This window comes from Somniosus microcephalus, chromosome 3 (assembly GCF_052327205.1).
Source record: "Somniosus microcephalus isolate GS21.2 chromosome 3, FLI_Smic_1.0, whole genome shotgun sequence".
NCBI classification, from domain to species: Eukaryota; Metazoa; Chordata; class Chondrichthyes; order Squaliformes; family Somniosidae; genus Somniosus; species Somniosus microcephalus.
The window spans coordinates 62,815,348-62,841,276 of NC_140989.1; the positions used below are offsets into that span (position 1 = coordinate 62,815,348).

General features: G+C 41.8%; 1 protein-coding gene across 12 annotated transcripts in view; it reads right to left on the bottom strand.

Moving 5' to 3' along the window:
* eml4 (EMAP like 4) overlaps positions 1-25,929 on the bottom strand; it is a 334,770-nt gene that overhangs the window by 133,623 nt on the left and 175,218 nt on the right. For 11 of the 12 annotated variants that reach the window (XM_085980750.1, XM_085980748.1, XM_085980747.1 and 8 more), the window contains exon 2: positions 13,187-13,369. In XM_085980750.1, coding sequence (XP_085836876.1) covers positions 13,187-13,369 — 183 coding nt within the window. Of the gene's footprint in view, positions 1-58; positions 2,115-13,186; positions 13,370-25,929 lie in introns of those variants that run through there. The other variant, XM_085980772.1, reaches the window with a different exon arrangement.

A 25,929-nucleotide genomic window follows, 5' to 3' on the forward strand; every position in this document is an offset into this window, starting at 1 on the left:
AATGAAAGTCAGCACAGGCTCAGAACATGCCATTAAAAGTGAAAAGGTTCATACTTACAGAAAATAAAGTTTTTTGGTGATGAAAACAAGAACCTTATCTTTGAATTTCAACAAAAATTCCATCCATTCTATGCTCCATAATTATCCTCGAGCAGCTTTCATTCGATAGGATGACAAGATGCTCCACACCAAGGTGTCCTCCAAGAATTCCACCAAAGCTCTTTGGTGATCAGTCAACAGGAGGAAAAGAAAATGGACAGCCTATGTTCATGCCATCTAACAGATTAAACATGAACTTACAAACTCAGCCTAAAGGGTGATGACAGCTTGGTGCCTGGGAATTTCGAGACCCAAACACCTGCAATGCTTGGTTTGTAAGTAAATTCTTACTGCTATTGTACTGGGCATTTTTTTTTTTTTTTTTTTTAAGTGCACGAGTAGTGGAGAGATGCAAATCTGATGTCTGAGCTCTTGATCTAGTCTGTTTTTTGCTTTTCTCCCACTAGGCCACTTTCATATGCAACCCCGTGGGTCAAGTGAAGACCATCACTGCAGAGGCCGGAGAGCCAGTTGCCTGGGTTTTTGGTCTCAGGCATTGCATGATCTAACAAGACTTGCACAGAAAATATGCAGTAACTTCATATTGGCTTTCTCAAAACAATATAGATATAATATAAATTAAACTGTGATCCTGGAGATGTTTAAAAATATTAGAAATTAACAGCAGGTCCTTCAGCATGTTAGAGAAAAGTCAAGGTAACAGTTTGGACATGATCTTTTATGTCTGCTGCAACTCTTGACAAAAGGTTATATCCAAAATATTAACCTGTTTTTCTCTTTAGAAATGCTGACTGACCTGTGTGTTTCCAGCATTTGCAGTTTTAATTTTTATTTATTTATACAGAATATTAAAAGGGAAACAGTCAATCTGAGTAATTACAGGCAAGTCAGCTTAACATATGGAATAGGGACTTTTTTTTGAGTCTTTAATTAAGGATAAAATTACCACGTATCTAGATAGAGAGAAAATAGTTAGAAGCCGCCAGGACATGGGTCATGCTTGACAAACTTCAAAATTCTTTGAGATGTTAAGAGACATGGTAGATGGAGGAAATGCAGTAGATATAATGTACATGGACTTGAGGAAAGCTTTTGACAAGGTATCACATGGGAGATTTTTTTTATTTAAAAAAAAAATCACACGGGAGATTACTGGGGAAGATTAAAGGGGTATGGAATTGGGGAGTGATAGAAAACTAGATTTTAAATTGGTTAGAAGGGAGAAAACAGAGTAGGACCTAGTTTTCAGAGTTGTTAAAAATGAGTAGTGGTAGCCCTCGGGATTCAGTTCTGGGGCCACTTCTGTTCACATTTGTGTATCAGTGATTTGCATAGAGGGAGTAGAGTTGAAATTTGCAAAGGATACCAAAATTAGGAAGTATAGTGAATTCTTTACAAGACCAAAGGAACCTGTAAAGTGACATCAATAAGATAGGAGACTGAGCTAAAAAGTAGCAGATGGAATTTAATGTTTGATTTTTTTAAAATCCAGCAGTAATTATACTCTGAATAGAAGTCGGCTCTATGTTGTCTAATGTAATGTACAAATTTAAAACCGGCACAGTTCCATATTCTAGTTATGTAATGGTTAATGCAAGTACTGCAACAGAAATGTATGTAGTTCCAATGCAGAGGTGCCAAAGTGTAGTAGGTGCATAACCTAACCCTTAGATAGCCAGTAGCCCCAACCACCATCTCCCTGGGCTGACCAGGTACAGGAAACACTTTTTTATCCGGTACCGATGGATCAAAAAGTCCGGATTACAGGGAGGCATTGTAAAAAGTACGAGAGCCCCGTACGCGGCCACAGATCCAGGCGTCCCTACAGGTGCAGGAACCCCAGTTACACGGCCACAGATCCAGGAACAGCCACTAATATGAAGTAAAACTTACCTGAACCTACTCCTGAATTTTGCCGGTTAACAGAGATTTCCGGTTATTTAGGTGCCGGTAAATCGAGAGTTTCCTGTAGTAGGTTTTCAGCTCATGCAATAACATGCTGAATATTATGCTGTTACAGAACAGCTTCGGTACTGTAACATTAATCCTAAACTGTAAAATACTGAAACATTATACATAATTAAAAAATCAAACCTATGCTTGTACTGTTAACCCTTTTCCTCCCATATTTATTCTTCTCATTACAATGGTGGCTACACTTCAAAAATAAAATCTTCATCGGCTGTAAAGCGCTTTGGGATGTCCTGAGGATGTGAAAGGTGCTAGTCTTTCTTAATGCAACTATCCTATCTTTCCTAACCTTACACAATTCCCAGCTAAGAAAAAAATGGGTTTTAAACCTATTTAGCAATGCTGTTACTTCTTACTTTTAATTTTGGAGATGTAGGAATTACTTAGAAAAAGTCTTCAAATATCTTTAAATTCCAGATTTCCAGCCAACTGAATGCCCATACACAGAAGATTGACCTACTCGTGCCAATTTGGACCTGTTTTTACATGCTTACATTTGAAAGAACTTGCTGCAAATAAGTGTGCTTGTCTTATCAGTTTGAAAAACTAAACTAAATCAGGATGCTTTTCTCTCATTTTCTCCCATCCTCTCTCGAAGGTGCTGATTAATGCTGAGGTACAATTCTATGAAACAAGAATGCCCTCCGCTACATTACTAACGGTCATTTTTCAAATGTGACTGTTGGCAGGTTATTTGACTATGGGTAGACCACAACTGAGCCTGATCCTGATCCTGATCCTGACCTCACTCAATGTGCACACATATGTAGTTTGAATGGATAATAATGAAGAGCAGGAATGTTGATTTTTTTCCTTTCCCAAATGCAGGGGTACTGAGGCCAACTATGGCACCCAATTACTGCTCAGTTGAGATCAGCTAACACAATATACACAGTCTGCTACTCGTAATTCAAAGTGACAATCCAAATGATCTAATAATTCATTTTTTTAGCATAAACTTCATACCTACTTAGTGTTATTTACATTGCTTAATTCAACTGATTAGTGCAAAAACAATGATTAATTATCAGAAGTAGACTGGGAACCTAACGAGACCTTCTGGACTGTATGGCTTAGTACTGCATCAAACATCAGTATCCTAATATTAAAGAAAAAACAAAACTTGCATTTATGGTGCCTTTCAAGACCTCATGATGTCACAAAGCACTTCATACAATGAAGTACTTTTGAAGGGAAACGCGGCAGCCAATCTGAACCCAACAAGATCCCTTAAATAGCAATAAAATAAATGATCAGATAATCTGCTTCAGTGGTATTGGCTCAGAGATAAATGTCGTCCAACCTGGAAAACTCTTCTCTCTTTGAATAGCAATTAGGATTATTTACAGCCCCGCGAGGGCAGATAAGGTTGGTTTGATGTCTCAACTGAAAGATCGCTAACAGAGCAGCACTAATTCAGTTTTACATTGAGTATCAGCTTAGATTATGTGCTTCTGTCTCTGGAGTGGGGCTTAAACTCATGACCTTCTGATTCAGACGCGAGAGTGCTACTACTGAGCCAAGTCTGGCACCAATTTTTTTTTTTTAATTACATAATAACAAATTCAAAACACTTCAGCTGTCCTTGCCCTGTATCCCGTTTCTCGCTCCTAATTACTCTTATTTTTATAATTTCAATTTTGTTTTTCTACCAAAATGTCCTGTGCTGTTGTAGACAGAGAGTCAAGACCAAGGGAACTTTCCAGGTCAGGCAGGGTTAGAGGGTGGGGAAGATAATGGAACCAAGGTGGGGCAAGGGGAGAGGAAGCAAATGGAAGGGGGAAGGAGGAGATGGAGTGAGAAGGGAAGGAGAGTGGGAGGCCCGAGAAGAGAGAAGAAAGGGAAGATGGAAGAGAGGAGGAAAGAGAAAGGGAGAGGAATTGAGAGGATGGGGAGGAGCTGAACAGGGAGAGGAGGGGAAATAGAAGGAAAAGGTCAGGCAAGGATGAAGGGAGAAGAGGGAGGACGGTATCAAAGGGATGAGGGGGAAGGACAGAAGCAGGGGTAGAGAGACAGAGAAGGGGAGAGGAGGGCACTGGGGTGCATTTTTCCCCCCTTGAAAGGGATGGGTTGGTTTCACTGTGAATTTTAACCTCAGTGATTAAAGAGGGGGACAAGATCCTGTCATCCAATTTTTACTTCAGTTTGGTGGGAGGTGACCAGTGTCTAATGTTTCTGTGTGTCTTGTCCGATAGCTTTGATTGCTTATTCACGCCATTGATGGTGCAGGCATTAAGTCTGATTTCACGCCTTTGGCAAAGTGTTTCCACACCGGCTATAGGTATGTCAATTATCAATTTTTTAAGATCTTCTTTTTCGTGTTTACTGTGCTTCTGAATTCTGTGGTCTCTTCAAGCAGTTAGGAGTTTTAAATGTTCATTCCAGAACCAGGGGTCACAGTCTGAGAATAAGGGGTCAGCCATTTAGGACTGAGATGAGGAGAAATTTCTTTACTCAGAGGGTGGTGATTCTTTGGAATTCTCTACCAAGAGGGCTGTGGATGCTCAGTCGTTGAGTATATTCAAGGCAAAGATCGATAGAATGGCAGAGCAGGTTCGAAGGGCCAAATGGCCTACTCCTGCTCCTATTTCTTATGTAACTTTCAGTGTGGGATTACTTGTTGGGTATATTGTGCGCTGAGAAATTCACGGCGTATCTTTTTGCAGGCCACGTTCAGTTGTGGGCACTTTTCAGCACGTCCCTGTCTTGAGTTTTTTTTTTAAAAAGGTGTTTTTTTTTTAAATTATACCTTCCTTTCAATTTTTTGCGCCAAGTGGTAAAGATGGGTTATTAATTTCTAATATCAGTGGCCCTGTCACTTAACAATATTTTAGGTAACATTATGTTCACGTTGCCCCAAAGCTGCAACATTATTGGAATGTTGCGACCATGCAGCCTTTATATTAGATGTTATTTGATCTTTCCTAACCTCATCACTTTCTCCACAAAAAATAATCAGAACAAACAAAATTACTTGATACTTCTTATTGCTTCCAGCAAACATGCCCAATACGAAAAATAAAATTTTAAAAATCTACTGTGAAATAGCTGAAAGACGACAAATTACATGTCGCCAAGGTTTGGCAAGTTAAGACCAGCTAGGTGAAATGACACAGATCAATTGAAAACCTTTGTTCAAAATGGTTCATATTTTTCATACAAACCAACTTGTGAACAAATATTGCAAATCACCGGAGAAACATCAGGCAAACAAGCACTTAAGCTCTATCTTTTGTCAAAAGACAGCAGCCAGTTGCAAAGATAAAAGTAAAATAAACTTCAGTGTCTGGTGACCAGGATACAAGCCAAGTTGTCAAAGTTCAAAGAAGTAAAAACATAAGTGAATTCTGTTCTGGATTCCATCACCATCCTGATAATTGTGTGAGAGCTGTGACTGCAATGTCTAAATGGGAATCTTTATTTTAAATTGGAATGTTAAATATTGAGGCCAAATGTGTCGACTGAAAGAAGGTTAACCAAAGGGCTCAGGAAAAAAAGTTGAAACTCTGGTTCATCGGGTTCAAATGGGCTCCCTAGATGAAGTGGATGTTGGAGTAATGGGACAAAGGAAACCGAATTGTTAAACTACTTAACTGTTGACCGAAGTTTGGAAATCTGTGCGAAATACTGAAGCCCAATGTTCTTTTCTATGGATTTATATAGAATTATTAAAATGCAAAGTAGTTAGAAGCTTTCAAAATAAAGAGTTTATGAAATAATCAGAGACAGCTAGCATGGATTTGTAAAGGGCAAGTTATGCCGAACTAACCTAGTTGAATTTTTTAAGGCGGTTACAAACTGGTTGTTTTTCTTTTCCAGCACGGCCTCTTACTAGTATAACAACCTTGTCACTTCCCTATTTAACAGATTTGCCAGTACATTAATATCCTGCTTGTTCAGATGTAGCCTGTCTTACTGAATAGCTCCCATCTGTTCCAGATCTGGTGCCTATGCTCAACAAAGCGGAATCGCTCTTGCAAACCCCACAGTTACTAGACACAACATGGAGAAGTTCCAGTAAGCTGTGAAGTCTACAATTTTTAAAGCTTTATCAAATATTTAACATTTATAGGAATGAAGATGGTTTTGAAATCAGATCATGTGTGCAATTTTTAGGACAGGCATTTTATTTCACCAATTGATCCCATCAATCAGATGCTAATAAAACCAGAGTTTCAAAGATAAAACTAAAAGTACAACTACCATAAAACACTATTAACATATTTTCAAGTATGTTAAATTTTTCCTCACATTCAACTAGCCCTACAAACAGAAAAAAGTTGATTTAAATTGGGCATTTCAGAACAGGGGCAAGAGGTGGGGGAGAAAGAGAGAGAGATGGGGGGGGAAAGAGAGGAGAGGGGGGGCGGGGAGGAGAGGGGGGGGGAAAGGAGAGGGGGGGGAAGGAGAGGGGGGGGGAAGGAGAGGGGGGGGAAGGAGAGGGGGGGGAAGGAGAGAGGGGGGGAGGAGAGAGGGGGGAGGAGAGAGGGGGGGAGGAGAGAGGGGGGGAGGAGAGAGGGGGGGAGGAGGAGAGGGGGGAGAGAGAGGGGGGAGAGAGAGGGGGGAGAGAGAGGGGGGAGAGAGAGGGGGGAGAGAGAGGGGGGAGGAGAGGGGGGAGGAGAGGGGGGAGGAGAGGGGGGAGGAGAGGGGGGAGGAGAGGGGGGAGGAGAGGGGGGAGGAGAGGGGGGAGGAGAGGGGGAGGAGAGGGGGAGGAGAGGGGGGGAGGGCGAGAGCGAGAGAGAGAGCGCGAGAGAGAGAGAGCGAGAGAGAGAGCGCGAGAGCGAGAGCGAGAGGAGAGAGGGGGGAGAGGGGGGAGAGGAGAGGGAGAGAGAGGAGGGGGGAGGGGGGGAGAGGGGGAGAAAGGGAAGAGAGAGAAAGGGAAGAGAGAGAAAGGGAAGAGAGGGGTGAGAGAGAAAAGAGGGCGAGAGAGGGGAAGAGAGAGTGGGAGCAGAGAGAGAAGCGGAGGGAGAGAAGGGGGGTTAGAGAAAGAGGGAGAGAGAGAAGAAATGAGGGAAGAGAAGAAGGTGTTAGGTGGAAAGCAGAGGAGAGAACAAGTGAGAAGATGGAGTGAGTAGGACACAGAGAAAAAAAAGATGATACTGGAAAAAGTCGATAGACCTTTGGTTTAAGGAACAAAAATTGCTAGGTTGCGCTAAAGATGGGGACAAATCAAAGCAATGAATCATTCTTGGTTGATGTGAATGCTCCTAGAAATTTTATGGCATTCTTTTCAGGTGCCTTTTTCTTCTGAATTTGGAGCAGATCCAAGTTCTCCCATAACGGAGGGCCAGATGGCATCTACGAAATTCTGGTTTCCCTTTACATTGGCGAAATTTATAAATTTCAGCAGCTTATTATTGCTTATTTTAAGTGAAACATGATCTCCCTAATTATACAATGAATTTTTTTTCCTGGGAGCTAAAAAGTTCCAGTGTAAATAGTATAGTGGGGACAAAGTAGTTATTTTTTTATTCGTTTTTGAGTTTAATATAAATTATAACTTTGTGAGCCAAACTATAAATTGTAATGAATAATGTACTCGACATCTGGGTTAGAAATTTCAACAAATCTGAGTGAAAAATGGTACTATTATCCTTGGAGTCCAGTCTGAGGCCAGCAGTCTTACGTAAATGACATTATTTGGCAACAGTAATATTCACTCACTACTCTCACTGCACTGTGAATGTCTGTGTGTTAATATTAAAATGCTGCAGCAAAATTGCCATTTTAACCACAGGTATTGGTATCACTTTACAGCAAACACAGGAATGTTCCAGACCGCATATTAAAAGAAATGGCACATTTAAAAAAGTTTGTCGACTTGGAATGTTTATACCTTTTAACTGCGAAAAAAAGTTTTTTTTTTAAAGTATCAAACTGGTAAGCATGAGCTTACATTGGCAACTACCATTAGGTACTCTGGATTATTGTGCCGAAATGGCTATATAATGTGTCAATGTGCCTTGCAATTACTTCCATGATTTAATTTGGCAAGGAAGCAATTGAGGTGTACTGGCATGTCAGACGGCCATTTTGAGAATTATAACTCGAGGAAGACAGACTTGATAGCAATCACAAGACTACCTACATATTTTTTTACCTTAAAAACTTCCTTCTTTTTAAAAAAAAAGCACTCTGGGAAAAATGCCAATGAGAAGAATATTAAGGATTGGAAGTAAAAATAGGGTAAGGAAATAAACATCAGATGGTGAGATTTCAAATAGAGTAGAAGAGCAGAGGGATCTTTGTGTGCAGATACATAAGTCATTTAAAAAGGGGCATGCTGAAGCAGACGAGGCCATAAATCCTTAGTTTTGTATCTAGACAAAGACTACAAAAACAAGACGGTAACGTTGAACTTGTACAGACTTCAGTTAGGCTGCTCATGGAGAATTGTGTACAGTTTTGGGCACCGATATAGGAAGGATATACAGTACAAGCAATTGAAAATATACAATGTAGATTAATTGGGATATCACCAGGGATAAAGAATTACAGTTATGAAAAAAGTCTGGATAAATTGGGGCTTATAATCACAATAGCTGAGAAGTTGCAAGAGTGGCCAGATTAAGGTTTTCAAATTTATGAAATATTATGATAATGGTAAGTGAAACAGTAACAAGAGGGCATAAATGTAAGATTACAAAAATAAAAGGGGAGGTTAGAAAAAAAATTGTACATATGGTGAGTAGAATGTGGAATCCTCCATGACAAACTTGTTGAAGAGGAGTCCAAAAATTCTTTTAAAAAGGAAATTAGATTGTTGCTTGAAAAAAAGGAATAGTAAACTGTATAGGGAGAGAGCGGGAGACTGGAAATAGACTAGGTGGCTCATGTGAAGATAAACATCTGCACAAACTTAACTGGCCAAATGGCCAGTGTCTATGTTGTAACTTTCAATGATTCTATATACTGGTGTATAGATAAATGGATGCAGAAGTATTATTCAAGTAATTAAACTTGAAGATTTAATAAAAAGCGTTTTTTTTCAACAACAAAAAAAAAATCACAAAAATAATCATTCTCCCCATGCTAATCTTCTCTGTATTATTCCAGCTTTAGTATGTGTATGGTTGAAGTGAGCACAGTAGCTTTTTTTTTTTATAGAACCCCCCCCCCCGCCAAACAGCATTTGCTTGTTATATATTAAAATATCTCTAACTACACTGACATAAATCTGTAAATATTAATAATCAACAGATATACTATTGGAATAAACAAAATACATCAAGAAAACTTCACAGCAATGTTCAAAAGAATAATGAACATATTACTGCCTCACTCTTGATCAGGCTATTCATGAAAGTCTTTTAATTCAGGTTATTAAAATGCATTTCATTAAAAAGTGTTCAAAAAACATAAAAGTTGCAGCTCTCCCCATTTTATAGAATATGTATAAATGGAGTGCAAAAAATTAACGCAGCTTCTTTCATGAGGGAATAGCCAACTCATGGTGTGACTTATAATAGGCTGTTACCTAATCCCATTGTCAAATTCCTGGAATGCAGTCATATTGATGAGACCGTTCCATCAAAATTGTCCTAGAGACAAAAAACTTTGTGTGCCAGTGAGTTATTATTGTGAACAGGTTTTAGCAATGCAACTTGAAAGAGTTGGTAACAAAGATCCAGTAGCACTATTCACAGACGACAGGTTAGAGGTTCTCTGAATTTTTATTTGAACAGTCCATCTCATTTGTATATTCCTGAAATATCCTTGGTTAGAGTACTATATAGAATGTCACTTAGAACAGAGTGACTGTAGAAGGGGAGAGAAAGAATGGAAGAGAACGCCCAATAATGGCCATTTTAATTCAGTTACTGTACTCACAGATCCTGCAAGTTTATTCGGAATTTGGTTGGGGAATATGGCTTCTGAATCCAGACACTTGTTCATTCATATTGATGATAACTACTCAAGGGGAATTCATGAACTGCAAAGGGAATTCATTACTGGAATGAATTGTTTTAATAAGTTAGTAAGACTTAGATTTTAAAGAGCATGAAATCTAAAGTGAGTACTATACACAAGAGCTGGTTGGCATGAAACCTGCTGAGCTATCAGTGACATGGGAATCTCTTTCTGGCATTGCTGTTGCATTAGATCCTGTAAGCCAATCTTGAGCTAAGTTACTACACCCAGCTGTTTAGTGGCAGTAGGTTAATTTGATCACTACATGCTACAAACCTTGATACAAGCATTAAAAAAAATGCAACAATAAGCCAACTGTAGAAAATGTAAATTCATGTAGGAGCTTTATTTGTGTTAGAGGAGAGCCAAATTCTTTTGAAACTTGATGAGGCATGAGAACCTTGAGCACTGAAAGCAGATTTAATTTATTAAGACCAGGGAGGATTAGCTCAGCCCATTAAAAATGTTATATTGGCATAAATTGGTAACAGTTTCAAAATACTGTAGTGTCTACTGTTTTTAGTGGTAGAATAATGAAAAATGCATAACTAATTGCTATGTGCACCTCTTAAGTCATTGACAATGTGATTCCTCATTCTTGATTAAACTACATTTCTAAAATTACATTTCTTTAACTTTTATTGCAAAAGTTTTGTTGCAAAGGAGAAGCACACAAAAATTAATACAAGTATACAATTTGTGACATCTTTAAGTTCACATCCAGAGCCAGAATATGAGTTTTAGATGCAAACTATCTGCTGTTACTATCACAGATGGTTGTAGAAACGAGAGTGAAAACAAGGCCACTGCCAGCCTTCAATACAATGACCATTTTTCTTCCCCTCAGCTTGGTTGATAACATTTGCTTTAAACTGATTTTGCACTTGTAATGATTATATATTAAAAACATTAGCCCCGATTTTAACTCTGGGCGGCAGTCGGATGGGCGAGGGCCGAGATGGGCAGCAAACCGCTTTGACATCAGCAGTATGAGGCATGTGAGATTTTAACATCCGGACCTCAGCTGCATAGGCCCCATCAGTCTCCTGGCCGAAACTGGTGGGAAACAGCAACTGGCAGGCAGGCGGGAGTGGAATGTCGAGCAGCAGGAAGCCGCTGCCAGGGACTGAAGGAACAGTCCCTGGCACTGAGGCAAGTGGTTGGGAGGGATGCATGGTCAGCGGAGGGAGGGAAGTTCGAGGCAGGAAAAGCCTACACTTTCTTGTGGGGCCCGGAGGAGCACTTCAGCTCCTCCTGGCTCTACAAGGAAAGGATAAAAAAGGAAAACTGCTTACTTTTTGGAGCCTCTTCTAGCCCTGGCCCTGGTCCCTCTTCCAACTGGGTTGCTCTGGCAAGAAAGCCACAACAGCTTCCCCAGCATATCTCTGGTTAAAACAGTAGTCGGGCCCCAGCGGCATCATTGGAACTCAATCTGCATATTTAAAGGACCACCCCATTGGCTTCAGGTGCATGCCCCTTTCGGCTGTTCAAACAAGCAGATTAAGCTCGGAGCCCAAGGGAAGACAGCAGGAGCTCGGCGGGTAAATCCCAAAGGTGATGTTATAAATGCCCACCTGCCTGGTTTCCGTCAGGCAGACAGGGTTAAAAATTGCCCCTGGTGACTGGTCTTCAGGGGTTGTACCAGTAGGTGGCACCATTAACATAACATTACACAATACATTGAAAATAGTGGGGTGCCTCTTAAATGTTGCGTGACACTGTCTGATGCAACCCTGAGTAGTTAAAGTTAATTCCAGTTAGAAGAAATAACGTTATTACTTGGCCCCTAAGATAAACATATGGGGCAAACATATTTGAACTTCTCAATGTAGCTAAATGGAGTTTTCGAAAAGCAAACACACCTGAGATTTTGCCATCTCTCACCCCATGAGGACAAACCTGATCTTTATACCTTTTGCTCAGTGGACACAGGAGGCGAGTTCCAATACATTATGGTAGCTTCTTTCTTGAGAGGAAAAACCTGAGTGCTGCGAGTTATATGGTCTTTTGCCCAATGCTGTTGTCCAATGCCTGGAATGCACTCTCATTGATGAGTATCACACAGGCAAATGATTCTAAATGAAACTGTACGCCTTCAAATAAATTCTGCAAAAAAAACTACCCTGCACTACAATTGGCCATTATTCCATATATGTAAAATATCAATCTGTGGGTAGTGAAATGACCTATCAACAGCACAGAATAAAATAAATATTTTCTTGCAGGACAATGTGCTAGACTGGAATCTCATTTTTTTTTATAAAAAGAGAAGCGTCCTACACCTCCTCCCTACATTTCCCGACTCAAACCATTCCAAAAATTGCAAACAATGCACTAAGTTTGGTTGACATTAAACATGGAGGAGGCATATATTTCTGTGACTTGAAGAGTGCATCCACAATGGAGTATCATTAGTATCTTAAGTATCATTCAGTATGTTGTAACAGGAATTACTTTGTAAGTATCTTATTCAGGTCATCAAATTTTAATTAACCTTCTGTTAGAAAAGGTATAGAAATGGTTATTTTAACTACAAAGGAGAATGCCACATAAGTGTTAGTATCTTGTTTAGGAATTAAACTCTCCAAAAAAAAAAGCATTTACAATCAACAAAATGTTGGAAATACACAGCAGATCTGTTAGCATCTGTAAAAAGACAAACTAGGTTAACATTTTGGGTATTGACCCTTTCTCAGATGCTGACAAACCTGCTGTGCCTTGTCAGCATTTTCTGTTTTTGCTTTAGACTGCAGTTTTTAGTTTTTTATTATTCAGAATTAACATAAGCACAGTAAATTTAAAGCCCATTTAATTAGTCACATAAAAAAGATAAGTGCAAAATGATGCCTTTATAGTGAAAAGAAAAACGCTAACATTTTCACACTGTAATCTTAAGAAACTTTTGATTAAAGTCTAAACTGTGGAGTTGTCTGGAGAGGAGTCAAACATCTGTGTATAGTAAATGATACTCCATTGTGGATACACTCTTCAAGTCACAGAAATATATGCAACCAAAATTTTGGCACAAAAAATGTTTTAAAAAATGCTCAAGTCAGCATACTAAGAAAAAAAACAATGTCCAGTGCTGCAAAACAGTTTTAGATTAACATTTTTTGACACTACTAAATCACCACAAAAACAATCAGTTTTTTTTGCATGTTCTATCCACAGCTACAGCACTTCAAGTTGACAAATTGTATGTATGTATGTATGTATGTATGGTATTTTCTAGAATGAGCCTCACCTTTACCAGGCGGTGTTTTCCTCATGGAGGCAGTCTGATCCTCAGAGAGGGCTAAGCGTCTCAGTACATCAGCCAAGGCTGCTTTCAGCACTGTGATCTCATCCTCCTGCTGTTGGACCCTTAACTCAAGGGATGAGAGTCGGTCTTGGACATCAGATGTGCTTGCACCAGAGATGCTATCATCTATAGAAAAAAACAGCAGGAAAATAATCGCTTTGTAGATTGAGGTCAAGAAAGTGGTTTTCTTTGGGCTAAAAATCTTATGAAAATTTACAAAAATGAACAGCATAAAAATACTGTAGTTCAAAAATGAATGTCCACAAAGTAATGAAGGCAGGTTAAGAAAGTTGGGCTTAATATTAGAAAACAGGCTTCAAGATGAGCCAACTGAAGTTTTGAAAGATATAAAATTAATTGATCCAGATAGACAAACTGAAAGAGAGTTTAAAAACTTGGGGCTATAATTTTTAAATTAGGGGAAAAGAGAGGTCTCAGTCAGACTATTTCTCAAAAAGGGTTTTAGACATATGGAATAAGTTACCAAGTTATCATCATGGAAGCAAAAAGATTCACTTCTGGATAGAGTATTATATGGATAGGTGAATTTAAGATCAATTAAAAAAAAAAGTTTGTGGAGCCAAACGGTATTTCCTTGTTCTCATGCAACAGTAGAAACTTTTAAATTTCTCCATTCCCCTCCGACAAAAAGGTAAAGAAAAATGATTAAGTACTTTACATTTGCATTTATATAGAGCCTTTCACAACCTTAGGTTGTCAGAGAATCACCTACAATGGCTTCTCTTCCCACTCCATTACCTCTGGTGTCCCCCAAGGATCTATCCTTGCCTCCCACCACCTATTTCTCATCTACATGCTGCCCCTCAGCGACATCATCCAAAAACACATCAGGTTTCACCTGTACGCTGATGACGCCCAGCTCTACCTCACCACCACCTCTCTCAACCCCTCCATTGTCTCCGATTTGTCAGACTGCTTGTCTGACATCCAGTACTGAATGAGCAGAAATTTTTCTCCAAGTAAATATTGGGAAGACCAAAGCCATTATCATCGGTCCCCACCACAAACTTTGTTCCCTAGACACTAATTCCATCGCTCTCCTTGGCCACTGTCTGAGGCTCAACCAGACCGTTCGCAATCTTGGCGTTCCATTTGACCCCAAGATGAGCTTTCGACCACTTATCCACTCCATCACCAAGACTGCCTACTTCCACCTCCATAATATCGCACAGCTCTGCCCCGGCCTCAGCTCATCTGCTACAGAAACCCTCATCCATGCCTTTGTTATCTTTAGTCTTGACTATTCCAATACTCTCCTAGCCAGCCTCACAACTTCCACCCTTGATAAACTTGAACTCATCCTAAACTTTGCTGCCTATATCCTAACTTGCACCAAGTCCCATTCACCCATCACCCCTGTGCTCACAGGCCACATTGATTCCCGGTCCGGCAAAGAGTTTTAAAACATTCTCATCCTTGTTTTCAAATCTCTCCATGGCCTCGCCCCTCCCATTCTCTGTAACCTCCTCCAGCCTTATAACCCTCAGAGATTTCTGCGCTCCTACAATTCTGGCCTCTTGTGCATACCCAATTTTAATCGCGCCACCATTGGCAGCCGTGCCTTCAGCTGCCTGGGCCCTAGATTCTGGAATTCTCTCCCCAAGACTCTCGCCTCTCTACCACTCTCTCCTCCTTTAAGACGGTCCTTAAAATGCACGTCTTTGACCAAGCTTTTGGTCACCTGTCCTAATATCTCCTTATATGGCTCGATGTGAAATTTGTTTGATAGCACTCCTGTAAAACGCTTTGGGATGTTTCAACATGTTAAAGGCACTAAATGGCTTTATAAATGGCACGCACTTTAAGGGGATTATGTATTTGAACCCTTGGATCACCCTCCGTCCACACCTTCAGTATCTTTCCATTGAGTGTATACTTTCATCCCTTGTTTTTTCTCCCCAAAAGTATTAACTTAACCATATTGCATCTGCTAATTGTCTGCCCATTCTACTAGCCTTACTCTGTCTTCCTGAAGTCTTTTATACCCCATCTCACTGTTTGCCAAAGCTCCTACTTTTGTGTTACCAGCAAATACCCAAGTCCAAATCATCTAAATAGATCGAGAACATTGCAGGCACAGACTGACCCCGGGGTGCACCACTTCCAATCAATCTCCATCTGAGCAAAACCTATTTACTTTAACCATGTTGCCTATCTATCACCCAACTTTCTATTCATGCTGCTACATTTCTTCTTGCAGCATATGCCTGGCCTTTTCCACCAAGCCTCTTGTGAGGCATCTTACTGAACATCTTCTGAAAGTCCATATAGACATCTACTGTATTCCCTTCATCTATCCAGTCACTTCAGAAAAAACTTACCACACTTTCTATATTTCTCATGATTATCTTTAGCTTTGTTCGCTCTATACCATATGACCCTTTAAATTGCAGTTTAGACTTAATCTTTCAATTTATCCATTGAAGTGGATTCTTGGATACATCTCTTTTCAACAAATAGAAATATACTTATTTTGTACTCTAACTTTCTCATGTTTGAAGATTTTCCACCGCTGATCGGTCGGTCTGTTTGCTAACTTTTCTGCCCAGTTAATTTGGGCTTGATCCCTTTTCATCTAAAATAAATATACCTTTTTCAGTTCAGCACCCTTTAACTCTTCATTATCCTATTCTGTTTTGACATTGAACTTAACTATATTGTGGTCACTATTTCTCAATTGTTCTCCGAATGTCACATCAGATATTTGCTTCACTATACTTCCCGGAGTTAAAGGCAGGTTTCTTTTCTTTCCAGAGACTAGAATCATGCTGATATAGGAAGCAGTTAGTATTGTACAAATAATCATGTTTACTCCTGATAATTAATGTTATTATTTTACACTGAATTGAAGTCACTTTTTTTTTTGAATATGGACACCACATTAAACGGTTTGCAATCTGCAGGTATTTCTACAGAGTCTGGTGACTCCCTCATGCACCACAAATTTCCTCCCTAGTCTCTCTCAGCATTCTGGGATAAATACCAACTATCCCCATGGATTTATTTGTTTTAAGCCCTTTTAGCCTGTCCAGAACTTCTATTCCATTTATATCAAATTCATATCAAATTCATTAATCTTGACGGTTAATTCTGGGAAGTGCATGTCCCTCATGCCTTCCCTGGTGAATACTTGAAAAAAGTAATTATTTCGTGTATTTACTATTCAGTGTCAGTCTCAATTTTGAGTCTGTTTCTATATTTTATGGTTCTAACCCCTTCCCTGACAAATTCACTTTGGGATATGCCCAGCACTAAAAAAGGGTCAAGTTTACACCGAGTTACATCATTTATTTAAACATGGGCAACTGAATGTCAAGTGTCAGCATCACCCGCCCCCCCCCCCCACCCCCCCAGGAAGGATTCTAACAACTGAAACACGAGAGACCAAGTAGTTCTAAACTACTATATTAAACCGTGACCATATGGATGTAGAAATTTAACTTGTGCAATCTGATTTTGTACCCTAGTGGCTGTGCACATGCCCAAATGTTTAGTGTAATACATTTTTAAGGACACATTTCTGAACATGGTACTGTATGTACTTCTTTCTAGGTTTTCAACACCAGGTCTCAGAAAGCAAATAAGAGCAGGTTCGGTTCAAGACCGTTTACTGCATGGAATTAAATACCCACATTCCTCCTCCAAGCAGTTAATTCAAAACACTTGAACCCAGACTGAGATTCCTGTAAACAGACGTTTCTACACAAAGCAGAAATGTAGTATGCTCTCCTAGAGTCCAAGTAAAATTATCCAACTACCTATTAAAATGCATTTTATAGCAAGTTGACCATGTGAAAATACTAGAAATAAACCATGGACCACTGTTGCAATGAGCTACGAGTGCCAAGACAGATTTTTATTTTTAAAAGCCATTCTACCCTGTTATTTTATAACAACAGAACTGATACTAATTTTGTGCTTACTTCATTCTGAATAGTTTTTATTCCAGATCCAAATACTTTAACTGCCATTTCAGTCAGAATGGTAAAACATAGATGATGAGAAATTTAAGATGGAAATCCTAGACAATTTAGAGTGTATTAAGGCAAAGGGCCAATAGATAAATGTCATCCAACATTCCAAATGTTAAAGTGTGTACGGTATTGTATTCTACCCCTCTTAAGTTTCATCCTAGTTACATAAACATCAATTTCTAGACAAACAATTTAGATATCTCAACCACCATATCGAGACACACTTCCAGGACACTACGAAAAGCTTGTCCAAATAAAGCAGTTTTGTTTCTGCACATTCACAGAACATCTTTCAAAATTTTAATTTTTGTGAAGTCTCTGAGCTGACGGCATCAATAATAACCCTCTATATTTTACGTTTCATTCCCATGCCAGTAATTTAAATAAAGTTTTGATTTTAAAATTTCATACTTGTGCTCAAATCCCTCCATCCTTCTGTATCTCTGTAACCTTCTCTAACCCTACAAGAACTCTGCACTCCTCCAACTCTGGCCTCTTACCCCACCCCCACCCACACACCATGCTTTCAGCTTTATAGGGCATAAATTCTGGAATTCCCTCCCTAAACCTCTCCATCTCTCTCTCCTCCTTTAAGACGCTTGTTAAAACCTACCTCTTTAATCAAGCTTTTAGTCACCCATCCTAATACAGTATCTCCTTCTTGGGATCAGTATAAATTTTTTCTGATTATGCTCCTGTGAAGCGCCCTGGCACGTTTTCCTATGTTAAAGACATCAGATAAATGCAAGTTACTGTTGTTGATAATTCGCTCGTCAGCAAGCTATTCAACAGAAAGAGGGGAACTGATGTCAGGACAAGTTCTTCACAGAAAAAGTGATCAATACATGGAATGCATTCCTGAAGAGACTAGTGGAAGTGAAAAACCTGGAATGATTTAAGGGCCAATTGGATGCTGCAATGGAAGACTTTAGGATAATTCGATAAGGACAAACTAAGATGGGCCAAATGGCCTTCCTCATCCGTAATTATATTGTAACATCACAGCTAAGCCCATTCTTGTCCTCAGCCATCAATACATTTCCCACATGGGTCATTGGATAACAATCAGGAGTGAGAACCTTGGCTAATATTCCCTCCCTAACTTGTGACACTGATGCGCCACAGCTATCTCAACACAGACTGGTGACTAAACGCTAGACTCTTTTGATTGACTTGGACAGTAAATTGAACATTTAGTTTAGACTTTTGTGCTAACAATCTCAAATAATTTTACTGTGTAAAACATTTCAGCAGATTAACTATAGAACAATAAACAGTTATGTTGAAAAAATCAATAGGAACAAATCTTGCACACTGTAGTGGTGTGAACCAGTGATGAGTGTGTACTTCACTGTGCGGACACGTTAATCAATTCTGCAAGAGAATATTGGATGGGGAAGATACTTTGAGAGAAAAAATACACAGAATACCAAAAAGATAAGGAACACAGTAATACAAGTTAAGTTATACACATCATTCTCAAGAGTATAATCTGTGTCTCAAGGTTCCCAGACAGTATTCAGCAGAAAATGACTAAAGTGCTGTAACAAAATGCCCTAACTACGGATTTGAGAGAGATTAATATATCTCAATCGCTCACACCCACACCAGCTGATCTCCTGTTGCATTGCTAACGGGAGTGCAGTTACAATGTTTAGTGTGGTCCTAATACGAGCCAGGGAACAGGCGCAACAGAGAGTGGAGCACAGTATCAGGGGGAGACAGAGTGTATTGGGCTGCACAAACTTTCCTAAAGGCAAATCTAATTGATAACTTTTGTTTATACAGGATCTGAGAGGAGTTATTATCAAGTTTACTTAACAATTTTCTTCAACCCTTTCACTCTTGCTGGGGTACAGCTTCATGGATGTGGTACCGCTGGGTGGTGGGCACCCAAGTGATGGTTATTCATGGGTGTTGAGACTGAGTATTGGCAGAGGGCAGCACAGCCGAGCTAAATCCTGTCCTCGGCTGATACAAACACCCCAAGTCATACATTCTGTCCCTATTTTGTATAATGCTTTAATTTTATACAATAATTTATAATTAAATAGCAAAACTTATAGCAATTTGGGAAGCAATTTTCTGTCTGTGGCTTGATCTTTGGCCGAGTGTCTATAGACTCCTGTGTTACATTAGCCAGAGGTGTCTCGATCCATATTTTCCGGATGTTTATGTGTGTCCTGAGTTTTCTATTTGTGTGTGTCCCGTGTAGCCTGTCTGTGCCTTGATCTTTGTCTGTCGATTTGTCTGTCTTTCACTGCAATCTCTGTGTGTTTGGCTTCTGAATGCCTTTTTATATGCTGTCATCTCTTTTTCTCCTTGGGTGCATCTATCTCTCTAGCCACGTCTTCCCAATTTCCATCTTGGTCCCTAAATGTGTGTCTCTTGCTCTCCAATTTTTCTATGGTCTAAATTTCTCTCCTTTGTCTCCAATCTGTCTTTCTCTATATCCAAATCTTGTGTGTGTGGTGGTGTGTGGTGTGTGTGTGTGTCTGTGTCTGTGTGATAACTTGCCCAAGAACAGGCTGTGGCTAAGCCAAATGGTGTGACTTGAGATAGGACCAGCAGCAGGAACCAAAGGCCCAAGAATGGGTAGATGATCAAGATAGCATCGTTGAGCCATGCATCGGCAGACTTTAAAAGTTCAGAGGCCGGGGGGGGGGAGGTGAAACCCACCCAGCAGTGAGGTACAGCCCGAGAATGATTACACTGTGGTTACCTGCGACAGGCAGGAGTCATGCACATCCTTCAAACTGCAGTGATGAGAACAGAGCATATAATATTTCCATGGAGGTACCAAAAATTGGGGAGCTTCTTCAGGAAAGGAAGGGGCTAGGTCAGATTGAAGGAATTTTTTTTTGTGGGGTGGGTGGGAGTGGGAAGGTCAGCACTAATGACAGTTCATTGACTTGGAGGCTGATAGGTTCCTAACATTGCCTGGAAGTGAAGGTTAATCCAGCTGACGGGTGCAGGGAGTATTAAATACTTTGAGAGAGGAGGCTTTCCTCCTAATGTTCAGAATTGTTGCGCCCTCTTTTCTGATCAATTACAGTATTTGGTAGAACCCCGCACTCCACTGTTCCAGGCTGACCATGGTTTACTTGGACTGGGAGTCAATTTATTTTTTGGGGCCTTCCTCCTCTTGTTCCCATTCTGTGACATTGTGCATGGTTGTCAGTATTGTTTCAGTATCCCATGGTGGAGTTCAGTGCTTTTTGGGGGGGTGGGGGCGGTGGGAGGGGAGGAATCCAGCATCAGCGGTCGGATTTTAAACTGCCAACACGAGGATCAATTAATGCACTGGCAAAGTACCAACACACTATTATTACAACACTTCCTACAGTACAACAATGACTACACTTCAGAAGTACTTCATTGGCTGGATAAATCGCTTTGGGACGTCCTGAGGTCGTGAAAGACACTATATCAATGCAAATCTTTCTTTTTTTAAACTATCGAAATGTATTCTTTATCCGCCCAACAATCCAGTACTGCGTGAAAGAAATGTAGGATGAACATGCACCGACAATTAGATAGGAAGTCTCAGATTACAGAACAGTCTATTGGGTCAGTACAGTGAGTGTGTCATAGAATGGTTACAGCACAGAAGGAGGTCATTCGGCCCATCGAGCCCGTGCCGGCTCTCTGCAAGAGCACTTCAGCTAGCCCCACTCCCCTGCCCTTTCCCCGTAGCCCTGCAAAATGTTTTCCTTCAGGTACTTATCCAATTCCCTTTTGAAAGCCACGATTCAATCTGCCTCTACCACTCTCTCAGGCAATGCATTCCAGATCCTAACCACTCGCTGCATAAAAAAGTTTTTCCTCATGTCACATTTGGTTCCTTTGCCAATCACCTTAAATCTGTGTCCTCTGGTTCTCGACCCTTCTGCCAAGGGGAACAGTTTCTCTCAATCTATTGTCTCGACCCCTCATGATTTTTAATGTCTCTATCAAATCTCCTCTCAACCTTCTCTGCTCCAAGGAGAACAAACCCCAGCTTCCCTAGTCTATCCACGTAACTGAAGTCTCTCATCCCTGGAACCATTCTCGTAAATCTTTTCAGCAACATAGAAACATAGAAGATAGGAGCAGGAGTAGGCCATTCGGCCCCTCGAGCCTGCTCCACCATTTAATGAGATCATGGCTGATCATCCAAATTCAGTACCCTGTCCCTGCTTTCTCCCCATAACCCTTGATCCCTTTAGCCTTAAGAAATATATCTAACTCCTTCTTGAATATATTTAATGAATTGGCCTCAACTGCCTTCTGTCGTAGAGAATGCCACAGGCTCACCACTCTCTGGGTGAAGAAATTCCTCCTCAGCTCAGTCCTAAATGGCTTACCCCTTATCCTTAGACTGTGACCCCTGGTTCTGGACTCCCCTGCCATCGGGAACATCCTTCCTGCATCTAGTCTGTCTAGTCCTGTTAGAATTTTATAAGTTTCAATGAGATCCCCTCTCATTCTTCTAAACTCTAGCGAATATAAGCCTAATCGACTCAATCTCTCTTCATACGTCATTCCTGCTATCCCAGGCAGCAGTCTGGTGAATCTTCGCTGCACTCTCTCCATGGCAAGAACATCCTTCCTCAAATAAGGCAACCAAAACTGCACACAATACTCAAGGTGTGGTCTCACCAAAGCCCTGTACAACTGCAGCAAGACATCTTTGCTCCTGTACTCGAATCCTCTTGCTACGAAGGCCAACATACCATTTGCCTTCTTAACCGCCTGCTGCACCTGCATGCATACCTTCGGCGATTGGTGCACAAGGACACCCAGCTCTCGTTGCACTTCCCCTTCTCCCAATCTATTGCCGTTCAGATAATAATCTGCCTTCCTGTTTTTCCCACCAAAGTGGATAACCTCGCATTTATCCACATTATACTGCATCTGCCATGCATCTGCTCAATCACCCAACCTGTCCAAACCATACTGGAGTTTCTCTGCATCCTCCTCACAGCACACACGCCCACCCAGCTTTGTGTCGCCTGCAAACTTGGAGATATTACATCTAGTTCCCTTGTCTAGATCATTAATATACATTGTGAATAGCTGGGGTCCTAGCACCGATCCCTGCGGTACCCCACTAGGCACTGCCTGCCACTCGGAAAAAGACCCATTTATTCCAACTCTTTGCTTCCTGTCTGCTAACCAGTTCTCTATCCAAGTCAGTACCTTACCCCCAATCCCATGTGCTTTAACTTTGCACGCTAATCTCTTATGCGGGACCTTATCGAAAGCCTTCCGAAAGTCCAAATACACCACATCCACTGGTTCTCCCTTATCTATTCTACCAGTTACATCCTCAAAAAACTCCAGTAGATTAGTCAAGCATGATTTACCTTCTGTAAATCCATGTTGACTTTGTCCGATCCTGTCACTGTTTTTCAAGTGCTCTGCTATTACATCTTCCCCACTACCGATGTCAGGCTTACCGGTCTATAATTCCCCGTTTTCTCTCTCTACCACCTTTTTTAAATAAGAAGTAGGAGCAGGAGTAGGCCATACAGCCCCTCGGGCCTGCTCCGCCATTCAATAGGATCATGGCTGATCCGAATCTAGACTCACGTCCACTTCCCTGCCCTCTGCCCGTAACCCCTAATTCCCTTATCTGCTAGGAAACTGACTATCTCTGTTTTAAATGTATTTAATGTTGCAGCTTCCACAGCTCTCTGGGGTAGCAAATTCCATAGATTTACTACCCTCTGAGTGAAGAAGTTTCTCCTCATCTCAGTTTTGAAAGGGCAGCCCCTTATTCTAAGATTATGCCCCCTAGTTCTAGTCTCACCCATCAGCGGAAACATCCTCACCGCATCCACCCGATCAAGCCCCCTCACAATCTTATATGTTTCGATAAGATCGCCTCTCATTCTTCTGAACTCCAATGAGTAGAGGCCCAACCTACTCAACCTTTCCTCATACGTCAACCCCCTCATCTCCGGAATCAACCGAGTGAACCTTCTCTGAACCGCCTCGAGAGCAAGTATATCTTTTCTTAAATATGGAAACCAAAACTGCACGCAGTATTCCAGGTGTGGCCTCACCAATACCCTGTGTAACTGCAGCAAGACCTCCCTGTTTTTGTACTCCATCCCCCTTGCAATAAAAGCCAAGATTCCATTGGCCTTCCTGATCACCTGCTGCACCTGCATACTAACTTTTTGTGTTTCATGCACCAGGACCCCCAGATCCCTTTGTACTGTAGCACTTTGCAGTTTCTTTCCAATTAGATAATAACTTGCTCTTTGATTTTTTCTGCTAAAGTGCATAACCTCACACTTTCCAATATTATATTCCATCTGCCAAATCTCTGCCCACTCACTTAGCCTGTCTATGTCCTTTTGCAGGTTTTTTATGTCCTCCTCACTCACTGCTTTCCCTCCCATCTTTGTATCGTCAGCAAACTTGGATATGTTGCACTCGGTCCCTTCCTCCAAATCGTTAATATAGATTGTAAAGAGTTGGGGTCCCAGCACTGACCCCTGTGGAACACCACTAGTTACTGATTGCCAGCCCGAGAACGAACCATTTATCCCAACTCTGTTTTCTGTTGGACAGCCAATCTTCCACCCATGCCAGTATATTACCCCCAATCCCGTGATTTTTTATCTTGATCAGTAATCTTTTGTGTGGAACCTTGTCAAATGCCTTTTGGAAGTCCAAATACACTACATCCACTGGTTCCCCTTTATCCACCCTGTATGTTACGTCCTCAAAGAATGCGAGCAAATTTGTCAAACATGACTTCCCCTTCATAACACCATGCTGACTCTGTCCTATTAAATTATGTTTATCCAAATGCTCTGTTACTGTTTCCTTAATACCTGTAATGGACTCCAACATTTTGCCAACCACAGATGTTAGGCTAACTGGTCTATAGTTTCCAGCTTTTTGTCTACTTACATTAGCAGTTTTCCAATCTGCCAGGACCTTTCCGGAGTCCAGGGATTTTGGAAAATAATCACCAATGCATCCGCAATCCCTACCGCCACTTCTCTCAAGACCCTAGGATGTAGGCCATCAGGTCCGGGGGATTTATCCGCCTTAAGTCCCATTATTTTACTGAGTGTGGTAAACCACTGTTTGTATTCCACTGTGTACATGTCTGTACATGCCTCGGCTGACTCCTCCCACGAGTCCAGGTATAAAGGTGACTGCTCCACAGTCCCTCTGTATTCTGGACTGGTCGACCACTCGAGGCACACCTTCATTCTCTTGTTAATAAAAGCCTGTTAGTTACTCGCTTAACCTCAGTCTTTTGAGTAATTGATAGCGCATCAATTTTATTAACAAGATTTTTTTACAATGGAGAAGATCCTCACACCAGCATGCCTGGACTTAGACCATCGGGAGGCGGACGCATCCACCAAGTTTGCTCACTGGCTTAAGTGCTTTGAAAAATTCCTGATCGCCTCCGCTGCAACGGTCAAATCGGATGAGGACAAACTGGATGTTCTGATCTCCAAAGTGAACCACCGAGCGTACTCGGTCATCCAGGACGCGACCTCGTACACGGCTGCTCTCAAGCTCCTCAAGGACCAGTACACGCGCCCAGTGAACGAGGTGTACGCCAGTCACCTCCTGGGGAGTCGTAAACAACAACCTGGGGAATCGACCGAGGAATACCTTCAGGCACTGTCTGTGCTTGGCCGGGCCTGCGGTTGTAAGGATGTAAAGGCCGCCATGTACACAGAGGAACTTATCCGGGACGCTTTTGTGGCGGGCCACAGGTCCAATTACACCCGACAGCGACTGTTGGAGCAGAGTGACCTCGACCTCAACAAGGCCTCTGAACTCGCACTATCATTGGACGCAGCCTACCGGGGCATGGATGCCTACTCCTCTGCACTGTGGACGCCGCGGGGAACGACAGCCTGGGACACGGTAGGACCGTCTCATAGTGCCGTGTCACCCCAGCCACATCCCAGCAACGGCCCAACTACCGCAGCAGTGTCCCAAGGCCAGAAATGCTACTTCTGTGGCCAGGCCAAACACCCCAGAGCGCGCTGCCCGGCGAAAATGCGATCTGCTCGGGCTGCGGGAAGAAGGGACACTACGCCAGCGTCTGCAGGGCCAAAGCCACCCCGAACCCCAGCAGCGCCGCGTGTGGGCCGTGCGGGCCGCCATCTTGGGCCTCCCCAGCCATGTGCGAACCACCGGAACAGCAGCCATTTTGGACGCCTCCAGCCACATGGGGATCATGGACGCCGCCATCTTGGACGCCAGCCGCCATCTTGGCCCCCAACACCGCCTCATCTGATACTCGCAACGACACACCGACCCCTACGCTGGCCTCCATTACGCTGGACCAAGCGAGACCGCACCAACTGGCCCGGTCCACAATGGATATTAAGGTAAATGGTCACGAAACAATCTGCCTTTTTGACTCTGGGAGCACGGAGAGCTTCATCCACCCCGACACGGTGCGGCGTTGCTCTCTCCCAGTCCTGCCTGCGCACCAGCGGATTTCTATGGCCTCCGAGTCCCAGTCGGCGGACATTGGCGGCTACTGCGTGGTGACACTCTTAGTAGACAGGACTGTGTACGATAATTTTAAACTTCTGGTCCTGCCCCACCTCTGCGCTGCCGTCCTACTGGGGTTAGATTTTCAGTGCCACCTTAAAAGTGTTACGATGGCGTACGGTGGACCCCTCCCCCCACTCTCAGTCTGCAGCCAGCAGCTTC